General features: G+C 39.4%; 2 protein-coding genes across 13 annotated transcripts in view; one reads left to right on the top strand and one right to left on the bottom strand.

Moving 5' to 3' along the window:
• Nucleotides 1–16,274, top strand: part of LYRM2 (LYR motif containing 2) — a 55,064-nt gene that overhangs the window by 7,966 nt on the left and 30,824 nt on the right. For 2 of the 5 annotated variants that reach the window (XR_003999538.1, XR_003999541.1), the window contains exon 4: nucleotides 74–247. The exons of the other annotated variants lie outside the window; for them this stretch is intronic. The gene's annotated coding sequence lies outside the window, so the exon portion shown is untranslated. Of the gene's footprint in view, nucleotides 1–73; nucleotides 248–16,274 lie in introns of those variants that run through there. 5 annotated transcript variants of the gene reach the window in all.
• ANKRD6 (ankyrin repeat domain 6) overlaps nucleotides 3,670–16,274 on the bottom strand; it is a 155,024-nt gene continuing 142,419 nt past the window's right edge. For all 8 annotated transcript variants that reach the window (XM_030555941.1, XM_030555938.1, XM_030555944.1 and 5 more), the window contains 9 exons: nucleotides 15,383–15,481; nucleotides 15,071–15,148; nucleotides 14,672–14,776; nucleotides 13,966–14,103; nucleotides 13,569–13,748; nucleotides 11,089–11,241; nucleotides 10,407–10,520; nucleotides 8,158–8,485; nucleotides 3,670–5,123 (listed from right to left, as the gene is read on the bottom strand). In XM_030555941.1, the coding sequence (XP_030411801.1) occupies nucleotides 4,555–5,123; nucleotides 8,158–8,485; nucleotides 10,407–10,520; nucleotides 11,089–11,241; nucleotides 13,569–13,748; nucleotides 13,966–14,103; nucleotides 14,672–14,776; nucleotides 15,071–15,148; nucleotides 15,383–15,481 (1,764 nt within the window). In that variant the 3' untranslated portion in view covers nucleotides 3,670–4,554. The remainder of the gene's footprint in view (nucleotides 5,124–8,157; nucleotides 8,486–10,406; nucleotides 10,521–11,088; nucleotides 11,242–13,568; nucleotides 13,749–13,965; nucleotides 14,104–14,671; nucleotides 14,777–15,070; nucleotides 15,149–15,382; nucleotides 15,482–16,274) is intronic.

The following is a 16,274-nucleotide window of genomic DNA, read 5'->3' as shown; positions in this document are numbered from 1 at the left end:
GAGTAGTGACGACCATGATTAGAGAAGCTCTCTGACTCACAGTAAAGCCTTTCTCCTCCTTCCTCCCCAACAGGCTGCCAGCTGCCCCCAGAAAAACAGTACAGAAAGAGAGGACACCCTTAATCAAAACCAACATCTAGCAATCCTAAGTGCGGGCATTTCCTTTCACTTGTTTTATTATAGCAATACTGTGATCTTACCAGAGTCTTGAAACTGTGTAAATAAAGTTTTTAGTTCAAACATTCAATTTGTAAATTTCTTTAACTCAGCTTGTGCTTAGTTTTTATAAGCAATTTTATGTAACAAACTTTACAGGTCAAAATGAACTTTGTCACTCCTTAACCACTTTGGACAATATAAGACTTCCACCCAGGGTACAGTCCTTGACTGAGAACATCCCATGAAGCATTTAAACCAGTTGGTTCCGTAAGTCTGTAGGAGCACAATGTGCGGACTCTACCAGAGTCTGTCTGGCAGAAGCCTTTTAGGGGTTATGAGCTCTGCAGGAGTCCATATAGGAATTAGAAACTCTCCTGGAATAATGGGATTAATGTTGGGTGTACATGTAAAAGGACAGGGTGGATTATGTGGTTAGTAGCCAAGAATCCCTTCAATTTTGCCTTATGTGTAGAGCAGTGGTCCCCAATCTTTTCATCTGGGAGGCGTTAGACAAAAGATCATGGCAGCGGTCAAGCATCCGCTGAAATACCACGGAATTTCAGCGCTGATGCCTCTTGCTGACAAGGCTTGTTGGCGGCAAGCGGGCATCATCAAGAGGCGTTGCCACCGAAATGCCGCCGAAATTTGGCAGCGACACCGCTTGATGACGCCACTTGTCAGCGGCAAGCGGCGTAATCAAGAGGCATTGCCGCCGAAATGCCACTGAAATTCGGTGGCATTTTGGCAGATGCTCGACCACCGGCCAGGACGCGGGCACATTTAGATGCCCCTGCAGGTGCCGTGGTGCCGTGTTGGGGACCCTTGGTGTAGAGCATGAGGGGTAGGGGAGAATGTTAGAAAAGGCTCCCTTTCCCTGTGTCCCATGATAAACATTGTACTGGATGAATAATACCTGTCACTAAATTAGTTAATCCTTACAGCCCCTCTGCAAGATAATTTTTATACCAAAGTACTATCCACATTTTATAGATTGGGAAACAGATAGTAAATTAATGGGGAAACTGGTATTAGAATTCAGGGATTTAGTTCCAACTAGGGCTGTCAATTAATCGCAGTTAAAAAAATTAATCACAGTTTTAATTGTACTGTCCAACAATAGAATACGAATTGAAATTTATTAAATAGGATGTTTTTCTACATTTTCAAATATATTGTATTTTATGATGTAATTGAAATCAAAGTGTATATTTTTATTACAAATATTTGCACTGTAAAAATGATAAACAAGAAAGTGTTTTTTTAATTCACCTCATACAAATACTGTAGTGCAATCTCTTTGTCGTGAAAGTGCAACTTGCAAATGTAGATTTTTTGTTTTTTTTGTTACGTAACTTTACTCAAAAACAAAACAATGTAAAACGTCAGGGCCTACAAGTCCACTCAGTCCTACATCTTGGTCAGCCAATTGCTAAGACAAACAACTTTGTTTACATTCACAGGAGATAATGCTGTCCTCTTCTTCTTTACAATGTCACCAGAAAGTGAGAACAAGCATTTGCATGGCACTTTTGTAGCCCAGCACTGCAAGGTATTCACATGCCAGATATGCTAAACATTTGTATGTCCCTTCTTGCTTCGGCCACCATTCCAGAGGACTTGCTGATGACACTTGTTAAAAAAATAAAAATATTAATTAAATTTGTGACTGTACTCCTTAGGTCAAGAATTGTATGTCTCCTGCCGTTTTACCTGCATTCTGCCATATATTTCATGTTATAGCAGTCTTGGATGATGACCCAGCACATGTTGTTCATTTTAAGAACACTTTCACTGCAGCTTTGACAATAAGTAAAGAAGGTACCAATGTGAGATTTCTAAAGATAGCTACAGAACTTGACCCAAGATTTAAGACTCTGAAGTGCCTTCCAAAATCTGCGAGGGACGAGGTGTGGAGCATGCTTTCGGAAGTCTTAAAAGAGCAACACTCTGATGCGGAACTACAGAACCTGAACCACCAAAAGAGAAAATCAACCTTCTGGTGGTGGCTTCTGACTCAGATAACGAAAATGAACATGCGTCGGTCTACACTGCTTTGGATTGTTATTGAGCCGAACCTGTCATCAGCATCGATGCCTGGAATGGTGGTTGAAGCATGAAGGGGCATATGAATATTTAGCGTATCTGGCACATAAATACCTTACAGTGTTGGCTACTAGCTACAAAAGTGCCATGCAAATGCCTGTTCTCACTTTCTGGTGACATTGTAAATAAGAAGAGGGCAACATGATCTCCTGCAAATGTAAACAAAGTTGTTTGTCTGAGCGATTGGCTGAACAAGAAGTAGGATTGAGTGGACTTGCAGGCTCTAAAATTTTAAATTGTTTTATTTTTTGTACATAACACTATATTTGTAAGTTCAACTTTCATGATAAAGAGATTGCACTAAAGTACTTGTGTTAGGTGAATTTCTTGTTTTTTTACAGTGCAAATACTTGTAATCAAAAATAAATATGAAGTGAGCACTGTACTCTTTGCATTCTGTGTTTTAATTGAAATCAATATATTTGAAAATGTAGTAAACATCCAAAAATATTTAAATAAATGGTATTCTGTTATTAACGGTGTGATTAATTTTTTTAATCACTTGACAGCCCTGATTCCTGGTTCCTCTGTATTTATTATTTTAAACTGCTGCATTTCCCACTCTCTAGCTACAGTTTTCAATGTGATCAACTCTGTAAAGCTAGAAAACACAGGAAAAATAGCTTTCTGAGCAACATTATGTTTAATTACTATGCAAAAACATTCACTTTTTATCATGATACAAAAATTAAATAGACAACATGCCTCTGCATTCCTACAATAGCTTAAAAAGTTGTAAACATATGAAAATATCTAATTATTTTTGACTACCGAAGTCAAAGTATTAGCACTAACACATCCCCATTACTACAGCTATACTGTACTTGTCTTAATAGTGCATTAATAGGAATTAAAAATACTGTAATATAATACAATTTTCTTTGCTTTATACATTTACTAAAAAGATACAAGCTCAGTTTCTAAAGAGTTAACATTATGTTTACAATACTGTAAAGTATGTTTTATTCATCTGCATTTCCAGTGTCAAGAGATTGCTTGCTTGTTTTTTTCCTTGGCATAATATTGCAGTTTTTTAAATGGAATGATTTAGGATAGTTGTTCCTGGGCTATCATGATCTCTGTTAAATAACCTTGTCTTTATTATCAGTATCTTCTGGAGTCTCCTATTAGATTAAAGCACGAAGCCCTAGAAGGATAGAGCTGCAACTATCTATGGTAACTTGTTTGTACATTACTGAGCAGAATTGGGGCCCAACACGGTTGAGGCCTTTAGATACTACTGCAATATAAACGCTAAATAATAAGCTGAAAGATTCTCAGTATCAGTTCACAGTAGGGAATTTTCTGTCCATCGAAGTTTTCATTTTATGACAAAAGATGTGGTGGTCTGGAATGGATTTTCCTTTAGAAACCAATGGACATACAAGGTCCCTAATTCTTTTTTTCTCCACTTAAAGGGAAGTGGATATGGGAAAGCAAAAGAAAGAGGAGATCACTTAAGAGTTGCTAGAGACAACATTCTAGGCAAGTCATTTGGAGTGAAATCCTGGCCTTACTGAAGACAATGGAAGTTTTGCCATTTACTTCAGTGAGCCAGGAATTCACACTGGGTCTGTGTGTTTCATGCTCCTATAGAAAATTGGAATTTAGGCATCTCAGAGGAAGAGTCTTGCCTATCTATGAATGTACTGCTGCTCATAAACATAGTGGGGACTTGGTAAAATATTGGCCACTCATCTGCTATTGTAAAGTTGTAATTTCTTATAAGGTTACTTGAATAGATACCTTCACTAATCATGTAACCTGGAATAACTATTCAAACAATAATTGAAGAAGTCAAAGTTATAATATGCTTGAACAATGCAAACCCAAGGCAAAGGAAGGTATCAGTGGGAAGCTTCCGTAAACAAGTAACTTATTTCTAACAAAACCATTTCCATTGGGTGTTTTTTGTGATCTACAAGGAAATGGGAAAACTCTCCCTTTGGAATGTGATTTGGATTATTGGTACTTGATGATGAAGTACCTGGCAATTCTTATCTCTGACTATAAAATTTTATAGGATCCTGGTAAAATGTATCTCATGAGAGTGTCCCATCTGCAGAGACTTACTGTTATGACTACACGGACAGTGTCTTTTTGGATATTTGATCCCAGTATTTTTGGGAACTTCTAAATTCTAATATTACATCTCATTAAAAGGGGCAGTTTTTATATTTGTATGTATTGGGTGCAATAGTCTACATACTAATAGATCCCAAAATCAGCCACACTGCAGTTCTCATAAAAACGAATTCCTCAGTTTCCATGCCTGCACGTGTTACCTTCGTGCTAGCTTTCTTTTTGCACCTTAGTCCTTAATTTATTGAGCTCCTCTTCTAAACTTTTAATATGCTCTTTGAGTGCAGCTTTGTCTTGCTGTGCTTTTTGATTAGCTTGGCACTGGGCTTCTTCAATCTTCCGCTCATACCACTTTTCCATTTGAGTGGAAACTGCCTCAAAAAAGTACTGAGTAATCTCCAAAGCTTGTGAAGTGTCTTTGATCTGAGGGGCTGGTTGATCTCCAGGCAGAGCGGATGGTTGCTGGGACTGGGTATGATGTGTTACTGTGTGTTGCTGGGGCCTGTGTCTAGACTGCCCACTTTTGCCAGACTTCTTTGTTTGAGTTCCTTTGTCTATGAAGTAGCCACTCTGTTGCTCAGTCTTTGCAAATTCAGTCAAGGGCTGTAAAGCAGTTTGTACCTTAACATGTCTTAATTTGGAACCTGAATGCTCTGACAATGGTCCTTCCTGCTGGAACCTGTCGAAAGCAGTGGAGCTAAAAGCTTTCTCTTTAGGCCTAACAACTTGAGGGACTGCAGAAGGAGCTGGACCAGCAGCTGTCATTTGTTGCTCTGCACCTATAAAATTAAAAAAAGCATGAGAGTTCTGAGCAGACTTTTATGCAAATATTAAGAGAGAAACTCCCATTGTTCTGAGGATTGGGGAAGGCCAAGATTTCCTATATACCATGCTATACATTTTGTAGATGTTTATAATATATCTAGGGCTGTCAATTATCGCATTTAATTCATGCAATTAACTAAAAAAGATTGTGATTAATCGCACTTAAAATACCAATTCAAATATGTTAAATATTTGTGATGTTCTTCTACATTTTCAATATTGATTTCAATTATAACATAGAATATAAATTGCACAGTGCTCACTTTATATGAAATTGTGACAAAGTTCCTCCTCTACCTTGGTGGGTCCTGAGCTTATTGATAGATTTGCTTGCCTCACAGATTCACCCTGTGGGTTGGGAAACAGCCCAGAGACCTTCCCCTCTGGTAGAAGCCACAGTCCAGGTCAGTCCCTCCTGTGTTTGATCAGGAGTTGGGAGGGAAGCCAGGCCCACCCTCTACTCCAGGTTCCAGCCCATGGCCCTGTGAACTGCAGCTGTATAGAGTGCTTCCTGATACAGTTGTGCGACAGCTACGACTCCCTGGGCTACTTCCCCATGGCTTCCTCCCAACACCTTCTTTGTCCTCACCACCAGACATTCCTCCTGATGTCTGATAACGCTTGTACTTCTCAGTCCTCTAGCAGTATGCCTGTTCACTCTCAGCTTCTTGCACGCCTCTTGCTCCCAGTTCCTGGCACGCACTTCCTCTCCTCTGGCTCCCTGGCTTCCTTTGGCTTGACTGGAGTGAGCCCTTTTATAGCATCAGAGGGGCCTTAATTAGAGTCAGGTGCTTAACAGCCTCACTCTTAGCAAGTTAACTCATTAGCCTGGAGCAGTCCCTGCTCTGGTCACTCAGGGAACAGAAAACTGCTTATCCAGTGGTCAGTATATCTCCCTTCTACTACTCTGCTGTTCCCAGCTGGCCTGGGACTATCACAAAATATATGACTGTAAAAATGATAAAAGAAATAGTATTTTTCAATTCACCTCATAAAAGTACTGAAGTGCAATCTCTTTACTGTGAAAGTGTAACTTAAAATGCAGATTTTTGTTGGTTACATAACTGTACTCAAAAACAAAACAGTGTAAAACTTGAGAGCCTACAAGTCCACTCAGTCCTACTTCTTATTCTGCCAATCGCTAAGACAAACAAGTTTGTTTACATTGATGGAAGATAGTGCTGCCTGCTGCTTATTTACAATGTCACCTGAAAGTGAGAACAGACGTTTGCATGGCAATTGCAAGGTATTTTCATGCCAGATATGTTAAACATGCATATGCCCCTTCATGCTTCGGCCATCATTCCAGAGAACATGCTTCCATGCTGATGATGCTCGTTAAAAAAAACAACCACCTGTCAATTAACTTTTGTGACTGTACTCCTTAGGGGAGAACTGTATATCTCCTGCTCTGTTTTACGTCCATTCTGCATATATTTCATGTTATAGCACTCTTGGATGATGTCCCAGTACATGTTCTTTTTAAAAACACTTTCACAGCAGATTTGACAAAACGCAAAGAAGGTATCAATGTGGGATTTTTGAAAAGAGCTACAGCACTCGACCCAAGGTTTAAGGATCTGAAGTGCCGTCCAAAATCTGAGAGGAATGAGGTGTGGAGCGTGCTTTTAGAAATCTTAAAAGAGCAACACTCTGATGCGGAAACTACAGAATCCAAACCATCAAAAAAGAAAATCAACCTTCTGCTTGTGGCATCTGACTCAGATGATGAAAATGAACATGTCAGTCCACACTGCTTTGGATCGTTATCAAGCAGAACCCATCATCTCCAGCAATTTGTAACCAACCATGTTTGTCCGAGTGATTGGCTCATCAAGAAGTAGGACTGAGTGGACTTGTAGGCTCTAAAGTTTTACATTGTTTTATTTTTGAATGCAGTTTTTTTCATAATTCTACATTTTTAAGTACAACTTTCATGATAGAGATTGCACTACAGTAGTTGTATGAGACGAATTGAAAAATACTATTTCTTTTGTTTTTTACAGTGCAAATATTTGTAATAAAAATAAATACAAAGTGAGCGCTATACACTTCGTATTCTGTGTTGTAACTGAAATTAATATATTTGAAAATGTAGTAAACATCCAAAAATATTTAAAATAAATGTTATTCTATTGTTCAACAGCGTGTTAAGTGCAGTTAATTTTTTTTAATCACTTGACAGCCCTACTTATATCACTTACTTCTTCCTGTGGATAAATTCATAGGCTTGTGACTTAACACACACATTTGTTTGGAACAAAATGCAGCCTACTGCCCAAAAATGAAAATTGAGACATGATCACAGGATGCCTTTTCTGTAGGCCAGCAAGATCAGACATCACAGAGATCAGGCTTTTGGTCTTTAGGTTAGTGTGTGCTAGTAGGCCTACACTTAGCAAGCTGTTCAGTAATATTAGAATCAGAAAACCATATGTTCTTCAAGAATGGAATGTACTCCTATGGTGATCATCAAGGGGGAAAAAAGGAAGGATGAACAAAAAGTGTGTGGGATAGATAAACCATAAAAGAATAGCTTATACGTATGGGAATAAGATCCATGCACCAATAAAAAAAAATACAATATAGTTGATTCAATGGAAATTTGACAATTCAGTGCACTCTTACATGTAAGACCCTGGGTTGGGAGCAAACTCAGCCCTCCACTGTCCCTGAAAGTGGTAGTAGAAACTACATCTATTTTCACCAGCTGAGGATTTGCCAAGAAAGATAAAAGATGGCAGTGTCAAGAAAAGATAATGAGGTAAATCCCTGCCAACTAAGCCCTGAAACTTTGGTGGTTGCCTTGAAGGAGGCAATATGTTTTAACCAGAATGTACAGAGATGGGGGAAGAGAGGCATTGAAGACTGGAAGGAAAGCATACCACTGAAGTTAAGTCATCTTGGCATTTTTATTCTCTGAAAGCTTCCCCTGTTGATCAGCACATGCTTTTGAATACTACAGCTAAATGTCTAACAAGATTATACCTGATGCAGTGTCTTGTTCCACAGCAAAATAATGCTTTCCAGTACTTTGTTCTGATGTCTGGACTCTACTCCTTCCCATGTCTTCTGAGAGACTGTTCTGAAGTGTGATATAGGAATGCTGCTGTGAGTCCTCTGACTGTAGTGGGCTCTGGTTAGTTTTACAATCCTTGGCACTATGGAGGTTCTCTGTATCCAGGGTCTCTGTGAGGGACTCACAAGTGGACAGAGTTGATTTTGGTCTTGAAGATCTAGAATCTCCAGAAAGCTTCATCTCCAGATTCTGAATCTTTAACATGCACCAGGTTTTCAATTCATCCACCAAGGAGATCTGTGAAAGAATAAGAATTTTAGTTCCAAGTTGCCAAATTTTAAGTCCGTATGTGTTACTCCAGCTACAATCTTCAGTCTATCTATGATGAAGCTCACTGTAATATGCCTGTGCCATAGTAAAGTTACTGTTTCAACAGCAGCCCTCACTGACAATCACTGCACATCACGGTAAATAGTCATTTTCTAGTGGCATAAACAACATTTATACACAGATGTTACAGTTTTACAAGACAGTGGTTAGAGCTAACAGATTTTAGGAGAAAAATGTCTAGATCAAACACTATTGGGTTTTTGGGACAATGGTGCCACCTCTGATCTCTGTGTTTCTCTTGTTTTTGTGCTAGAAGAACAGATAACACACTAATTTATAATCAAGCACTGGTTTTCAGTTACAAAAATGCTTAGTATTAGAAGGCATTTGCTGATAAACATTTTAAAAATTTAGTAAGAACTGAATTATATAGAAAGAAGAACACTCCCCATATACATCTGTTTGCCTGTTATTTATGTGGCACTGTGACTTTGTGCCATGCAAGTAACATGTCCTTGGCCAAACAGTTTACTAAAGGCCTAATCCAAAATCTATTGAATTCAGTGGGAGTCTTTCCACTGACTGAATCAGGCCCTAATAGAACAAGAATATATATTATGATTGTTAAGTATAATTCAGATTGCCTATTATGGTTCACTCAATCTCCTTTCTTTTGGAGTGTTAGAAGATTGTTTCTTCAGTCTCCATGGAGAAGGCTCAGAGACCAGAAAGTAGAGAAGAATTTGATACACATGCCTTTTGCTATAAAGGTTAGGGCAGCTCTAATTGTTATTTCTGCCTCAGAAGTACTTTCTCTGGATAAAGTGGTTTTGGGGATGAGAGACAGATCAATACGTTAAATTGAGATCATCCCTGTCTCCATCTGGGTAGTAGTTATTTTAATAGTACACCCCATTCTTGTTTATGGCAGCTTTGCAAAGTTGTGTCATGAAAATCTACCAGTATAGGTATGAAATGTATTTCTCTACTCTTATTTAGATTTTCATAATGAAAATACCTAGTTGTTTTTACTTCCCTATCAAAAGAGAGTTACTAGCCCTGAGTTTGCAAGTAGAACTTTACTAGCATGTTTGTGGGGAGTTTGTACCCAAGAGATGGATTCAAAACAGCAGATGGGTATCTGCTAGAGGACAACAATATCTGTTCCAGTATTTTATTAAAGAAATAAACTTAAGTAATACTGGCTTATTTGCAGCAATGTTTAATTTGGGGAAAGTGTGGTATTGCCATAATGCTACAGGGAAGAGACTGCAGTCTTCTGCCTCTCTCCATGAAAGTGTTTTTCAGAGGAAGAGGGCAGAGACAGCTCAAGAAAGAGAGTGTGTGAGGAAAGGAGGAGGGGGATCATCTCAACATAGGGTGAAAAGATCACCTAAGGAGCAAAAAGTAGAGTGTCTTTTTTAGGTTGTAGAAAGAAGGCTTAAAATTCCTTTAAAAAAATTTTACATTAAAAAAATCAGGCTTGGTCTATCCAAAAGCCACCCTGGTGACAGAAGAACTAATAAAATGACCACCAGGATCAAGAGAGTAAAAGTTGAAAGGGATGTTCTTGAGTCAAATTGTTCAAAATGTTGTTTCGTTAAAACTTCCAGTGATTATTTTAAGGAAAAGAAGTCTTTGTTAAAAGTTCTCATACATCTAACCCTAAGTTGTTGGAGCTCAGACCAGATTTTACCTTCCTGACTTCTGGAAACTCTGCACTCCACCCCCCACCAAAATATCCTTTTAAAGTTCACTTTAAATATTTCAGAGGGCCAGATAAACATCCAGACATTTCATTGCTTACTGGAATCAAACTCTTGAACTAATCCATCCCTGAGTGCTACTTATTTATGTTAATTGTGTGGAACAGTTGTTCCTCCCATACCTGCCGTTTCTCTCCCTCATTTTTTTCAAGCCCAGCATGCTGTTGAAGGCGATGAAGGCACTCTGTTCTCTCTGCAGACAGCCTCTCAGCCATTAACTTATCTAAAACACGGAGCTGTGGTAGAACACAAAGCTCAGTTCAAATGACCACATTAGGAAAAAATCAATGTACGTCTGATAAATTATCATGAATCTTTTGACTCTCACCCTTTATTTCTAGGAACAGTGTCCACTAGTATTAGAACTTGCCTGCAAAGGGGGGGGGCATTCACAAAGCTATATAATTAAAAGTAATTAAAAACTTGTTTTCACTGAAATATGAAGCATGATAATTTAAACATTCCCTTCATTGAATCCCAATAGCTGCAGCATTGTCTTTAGTCTATCAGACCCCAAAAGTGAAGCTAAAGAGTTCAGATTCACTATGCAAAGTGAGCACAGAAGGTCACCTGTACAGTTTATTTTAACTATTATTCTTCTTAGGAGTCTGGCTTGTAACAATAGATCTCCCTGTGGAACATCACAGTTTAAAGGTCACAGGTGTGATTTTTACACACACACACACACACACACACACACACACACACACACACACACACACACACACACACACACACACAATATTTACTGGGACTTAACTATGTTTCTAACATTAATGGCATTTCTCTGGACCATATTCTTACTTGATGTTGAGTTTTGTTTTCCATCTGGCCCAGCTTTATATTCATCTTATCCTGTACTGTCCCAAACTCAGCTTTTATCTCCTCCACAGTTGCCTCCAGCTGATTCTCCAGTTTATTAATCAGTGGCTCACAACGACATCCATTTATTGGGGCCTGAGAGCATAAGGAACAGCAAAATAGCTTGATTTATCCCTGTCCTATTAACACTCAGAAACAGTCAGTAAATTTTCACCATTTCTTCTCTAATTGAACTTCCTGCCCCCCTAGCTAATCTGCTTTGGAACTGTATTACTGTCCTGATAACCTCTCATGGCCTGCATGAAGAAGGAAATAGGTATATGAAGTATATTTTGTTTGGAAGTGATTTAGGCTGTGGTTCTGCAATCTGATCTGCATGGAGCACTGTTGACTTTCCTGATGGGCAACAAAGGATCCATCTTGCAAATCCAATTGCAGGATTAGGGCATGAGACCTGACGTTATGATTCTTAACAATGCTGTAAAATTGGGGAAGGGATTTGCTGGTTTTTGGGTGTTGTTTTGCTTTTGATGCTATAAAACTGATTTGTTTTGGCATCTGACTTTTCTTTAACCTGAACATTTTGCTCAGTTTCCTTCAATTGCAATTTAAAATCCCATATATATCATTGCATAGCCCCCTTTACTGAACTAGCATTCCTCTCATCCTCACCCGTTTGCTGGCAGCATCTCACACACTCCTCTCCTTGCCTTCTTCCTTGCAGCCTCCCTGAGCTCATCGGCAAGAACCCTGCTCATCCAAATTTAAGTCTTTCAAAGCCCCACTTGTGCCAGGCTGCCTATAAGTAAATGTAATTGACATGTATGCAGATCCTACTTCTTGTTCCTTTCCCACTTAACCTTTGCCTGCCTCTGTCCTTAGACAGAGATTCTTGGGGCAGCAGGAACCATCCCTTATTGAATGTATGGAAATTGCCCAGCTCTTCCTGGGCACTACCACAAAAATAATTAAATAAATAATAAAAAACAACTCTGCCTCGGGTTTCTTTCTTGAATCCCACATCTAACATTAGAATAGTCCTCTGGAATTTTCCAATCCTTCCTCCAAAGTTTCTACTTCTTGAGGCCTCCGCCATCACAGCAACAGAGTATCTGATGTCTGCAATAGATGCTCTTCAGTTTGTTAAATTCCATTCCTACCTTCTGATAAGTATGATTCCCCAAGTGCAGCAAGGGAGGATAAAGGGTTATGTTCAGATTCAGAGATAGGAAGCACTGCTTTCCTGGATGTGTCTTGGTACAGTATGCATAAAAGCAGCAATAGTTACATGGAATAGACCCATCAGATCAAAGTTGCTTACATCTCAATAAGGGAATCACTTGATAATTTACTGCATGATTTTGTACTGTTCTAAAAATGGCTTTAGGTGAATATTTGCAGATTCACATTTAGGGGAACTATACTAAGTCCAGCAAATGGGTGAATTATCCATTGCATATTCACAAGGTTAGTAAATTACAGTGTCTGAAGTGCAGTGAGTTCGTGATTGGTGTGCCCTATTCACTAACCAATCTGCTCTATTTCATATGGGTTGGGTTAAATCTCAGTGAAATTGAGGAGGGGCATAACCATCACCCTTCCTTTAAGACAGTTGTAAAGAAGCTATTAAAGCATCTTTATGGATCAAGTAGCTGAAACAATAGGAGCTTCTACTCAACACAAAAGGACATAGGAGGCTGTTCAGGAATTAGATGGATGCAGGGGCTTTGCTGCATATTGTTTTAGTTGAGGGATATGTCTGAGAAAAAGTAGGAGAAACACCACAGAAGGAGACACGGAAGCAAGCAGCAAGCCTGTAATTCTTCCTGTGTTCAGGGAGAAAGGTCTTTGTTCATTATTTGTAAGTAAGCAGGACTGTAGCAAAGAAATATCTGACTCATCAATTTCTCCTTAGGGAAACAGCCTGCAAGACCCTGAATTTTGGCTAACTGTACAGGTCAAAAAGGGGCAATCGTGTGTTAAACCCCTGCCTCTTGTAATTCTTGAACTCCAAGAGACCCAATTTAGTAAAGAGAAGAAACTGAAACATAAAGGTATTGCACATAGTCTTTCTGTTTGGACTGTAAACTTCAGGGCAGAGATTGTGCATTTCTTTTAATTTATAAAGCTTCTAGCTTTTTCTACTGGAAATAGGTAATAATATTCCAAAGTGGAAACTAGCAAAGTTCTAGTGTCATTTTCAATCATTGTCTGCACCTTGTCTACAAATAGGAAATGCTTCATTTATCAAAACATGCACCACTTAGTATGCATAAAACCAACTTACTGTGCCTGACCTCATTCTAAAATATTGGTAAATCCCATACAACAAACAAGAATTAATAACATAATACCTTTGAAAACATAGTCAAAGGCCATCTCTGTTTCATTGCCTAACTGTGTTCAAATCTCACTAGGCACTTGTACACTTCCTTGATTTTTGATGGTGATAGCTTGTTTACCTGCATGACTTTACCGTCCTTTCCACGATACAGCGTGTAAAGCTGGTAGGCTCTGAACTCATGTGGGGGTGGTGGAGATGAGCAACGATGTTTACTTCTACGATGCTTAGGTAAGCTCTGCTGGGGACCAGGGAGTGTCTGCTGGTCAGCTGGTGAAGCAGGGTCTGAAAGTGCTGAAATCTGAAAAACACACAACATTCCCCAATTTACCAAAAAAACCAAAACAAAACTATAAATGACTGCTGCTTGGAATCTGAGACAATCAGCTGACTCCTGTCTCAGACCAGGGGGCATTGGGAAGGCTGGGGAGATGTGTACTTACCCCTTAGCTAGGAGACGGGAACTCTGTATTGTTTAACAGTAGTCCATCTCTCTGTTACTTAAAATTTATTGGTACCTTTTCTCGTGGCTTTTTCTTTTTGTTGTTCTTTCCTTTGGGCTCTGGTGAAGTTGACCGTGGTTCATCTTTCAGATCTCCTTGCCTCTGAGGCACCTGATCACTGCTATGAGTATCTTCAGCAGCTGAGACACTGCCCTATTGGAAACAGGAGTTGTAAGGGCTTGTCTTTGCTACATCCCTAATTTTATGTTGTTTTGCACAGTAGTAACAGAATCACCACCAGAGGGTCTTCAACAGCAATGCAAGATGCACTGCACTGACCAGGGTTGACAGTATACCTTGCTCTGAGCATCCCTAAAAAGTATAAAGCTGGGAACTTGTATAGGATTGGTTGCAGTCAGGGACCTGTGTAAGCAGCAAAGAGTCCTATGGCACCTTATAGACTAACAGACGTATAGGAGCATGAGCTTTCGTGGGTGAATACCTACTTCGTCGGATACATCCAATGAAGTGGGTATTCACCCACGAAAGCTCATGCTCCAATACGTCTGTTAGTCTATAAGGTGCCGCAGGACTCTTGGTTGCTTTTACAGATCCAGACTAACACGGCTACCCCTCTGATACTAGGGACCTGTGTGTTTCTCCAGGTGCCTGCTGCACAGCTACACAAAAGGTGAATCCAGTACTGGAGGATTTGATTGTAATCACTAGGTCAGACTTCCCTGCCTCTTAACACATTTAAGCTAGTAATGCTTGGCTGTACCTTGCTCTGCACCACCTCATCTCTTGGCACAGACTGAGCTCGTCTTTCCTCCTTTAGTTTCTCTCTCTTCTTTCTAAGGCTTCTTCCACGGTTAAAGCGCAAGACCTGAAGCAAGGTAGCATTTCCAATCAATATCATCATCACATTTTCCACTGATGTCCTGTTACAGAAACTGGATAATAAGACAAGCTTATTTATTTGTTATCCCACAGAGCCTTTTTAGGGGGACACATTCTTCTAGTTTGCCCTGCACATCAGTACCCAAGTGGGCATTTAAGATGGTAGCAACACTGTTTGGAACCCAACTGCAGCTCTGTGTGCACTCCAGGAGCTATCCCAGAACATTTTTGCCAAAGGGTGCTCTCAGGTTTGTTAGTAATAAAGGCATTTATAAGGTACCTGTGGTGCCTTAGCAAGGAGAAGAGCAACATCAGGATTATTATGCTGTCTGGCAACCTCTAGCGGAGTCTGACCTGCCTGAAAAGAAAAAAAAATACATTATTTCCTTCAACTAGCATCAAAAAAATCAATTGCTGAAATAGCTACCCTAAAGTCAAAGAGTTGTGTGTGTGTGTTTGTATAAAATAATCAAGCATTTTAATTTACTTAATAGGTAATGTCTAAATATTATCAGCCAACATTTGAAAAATCTGCAGAAAATATCTATGAAACATTAAGATAAAGAATCAAAGTAATTCTTCCTGTACTTACATTGTTGACAATTGACTCATCAGCCCCTGCTTCCAGTAAGAGTTTGACCACCTTTTTATGATTTAATGCAGCAGCTACATGAAGTGCAGTATCTCCAGCCTGAAATTTACAAAGTAGAATACAACATGCTACCGGACATCTTTGATTTGTATGTACAGCATTTCCAGTTTCCTTGTGCCCCTTTATGGTTCATAGGTCCAAATGTAATTACATGGTAACTGAACTTTAATAAGGGCTGATCAACAGAGAGGCAGACTAAGTTTTGGGCTAAATCACATCATTTTGAGGAAGGCAGTGAGGGTTGGGATTAGCCACATTCCTATTAAATTAACTGATCCATGAGAATGTGCTCAGAGGAAAATTATGCTGGAGACCCAAAAGCGCTTGGCCCAAATATGTACACAAATGCAGGGGTGCAACATTGCTGAGAGCAGAATGTTATAGTGTATCCTCATCTCTGTGACAGTTTTATAGGTTTGATTATCTGGACTTTGATAAACTGGTGGTTATGAACATACGAGCCACTTCTTGAGCTTGACAAGCTGGAAAATGAGCTTGGATAAACTGCAACAAGACAATTTGGTTTTTACTTGATATGTTGCTGTTCCTTAAAACAACTCTTGGAACATAGCTACCTAAGTGGCTACACAGATGGTCAGAGTACTAGAGCATTCACTTCACCTCTGGACATATACTGCAAGTATAAATGAAAAACAACTTGGGTGCCACCAAACACATGCAACCACAGATAAGACATGCTTGCCAGCAACAATTTAGGAGAATCTGGGATTGAAGACAAACATGTTACAGGTCATCTTTAGGCTGTCTGGGTAATATTGTGGAGTACAGGCAGAATGGTTTCTGCTTGCACCATGCTAATCCTAGTCAATAT

Source organism: Gopherus evgoodei, chromosome 3 (assembly GCF_007399415.2).
Source record: "Gopherus evgoodei ecotype Sinaloan lineage chromosome 3, rGopEvg1_v1.p, whole genome shotgun sequence".
Lineage (NCBI taxonomy): Eukaryota > Metazoa > Chordata > Testudines > Testudinidae > Gopherus > Gopherus evgoodei.
Note: the sequence above shows the minus strand (reverse complement) of the source record. Positions and strands in the feature narration are given on the sequence as shown.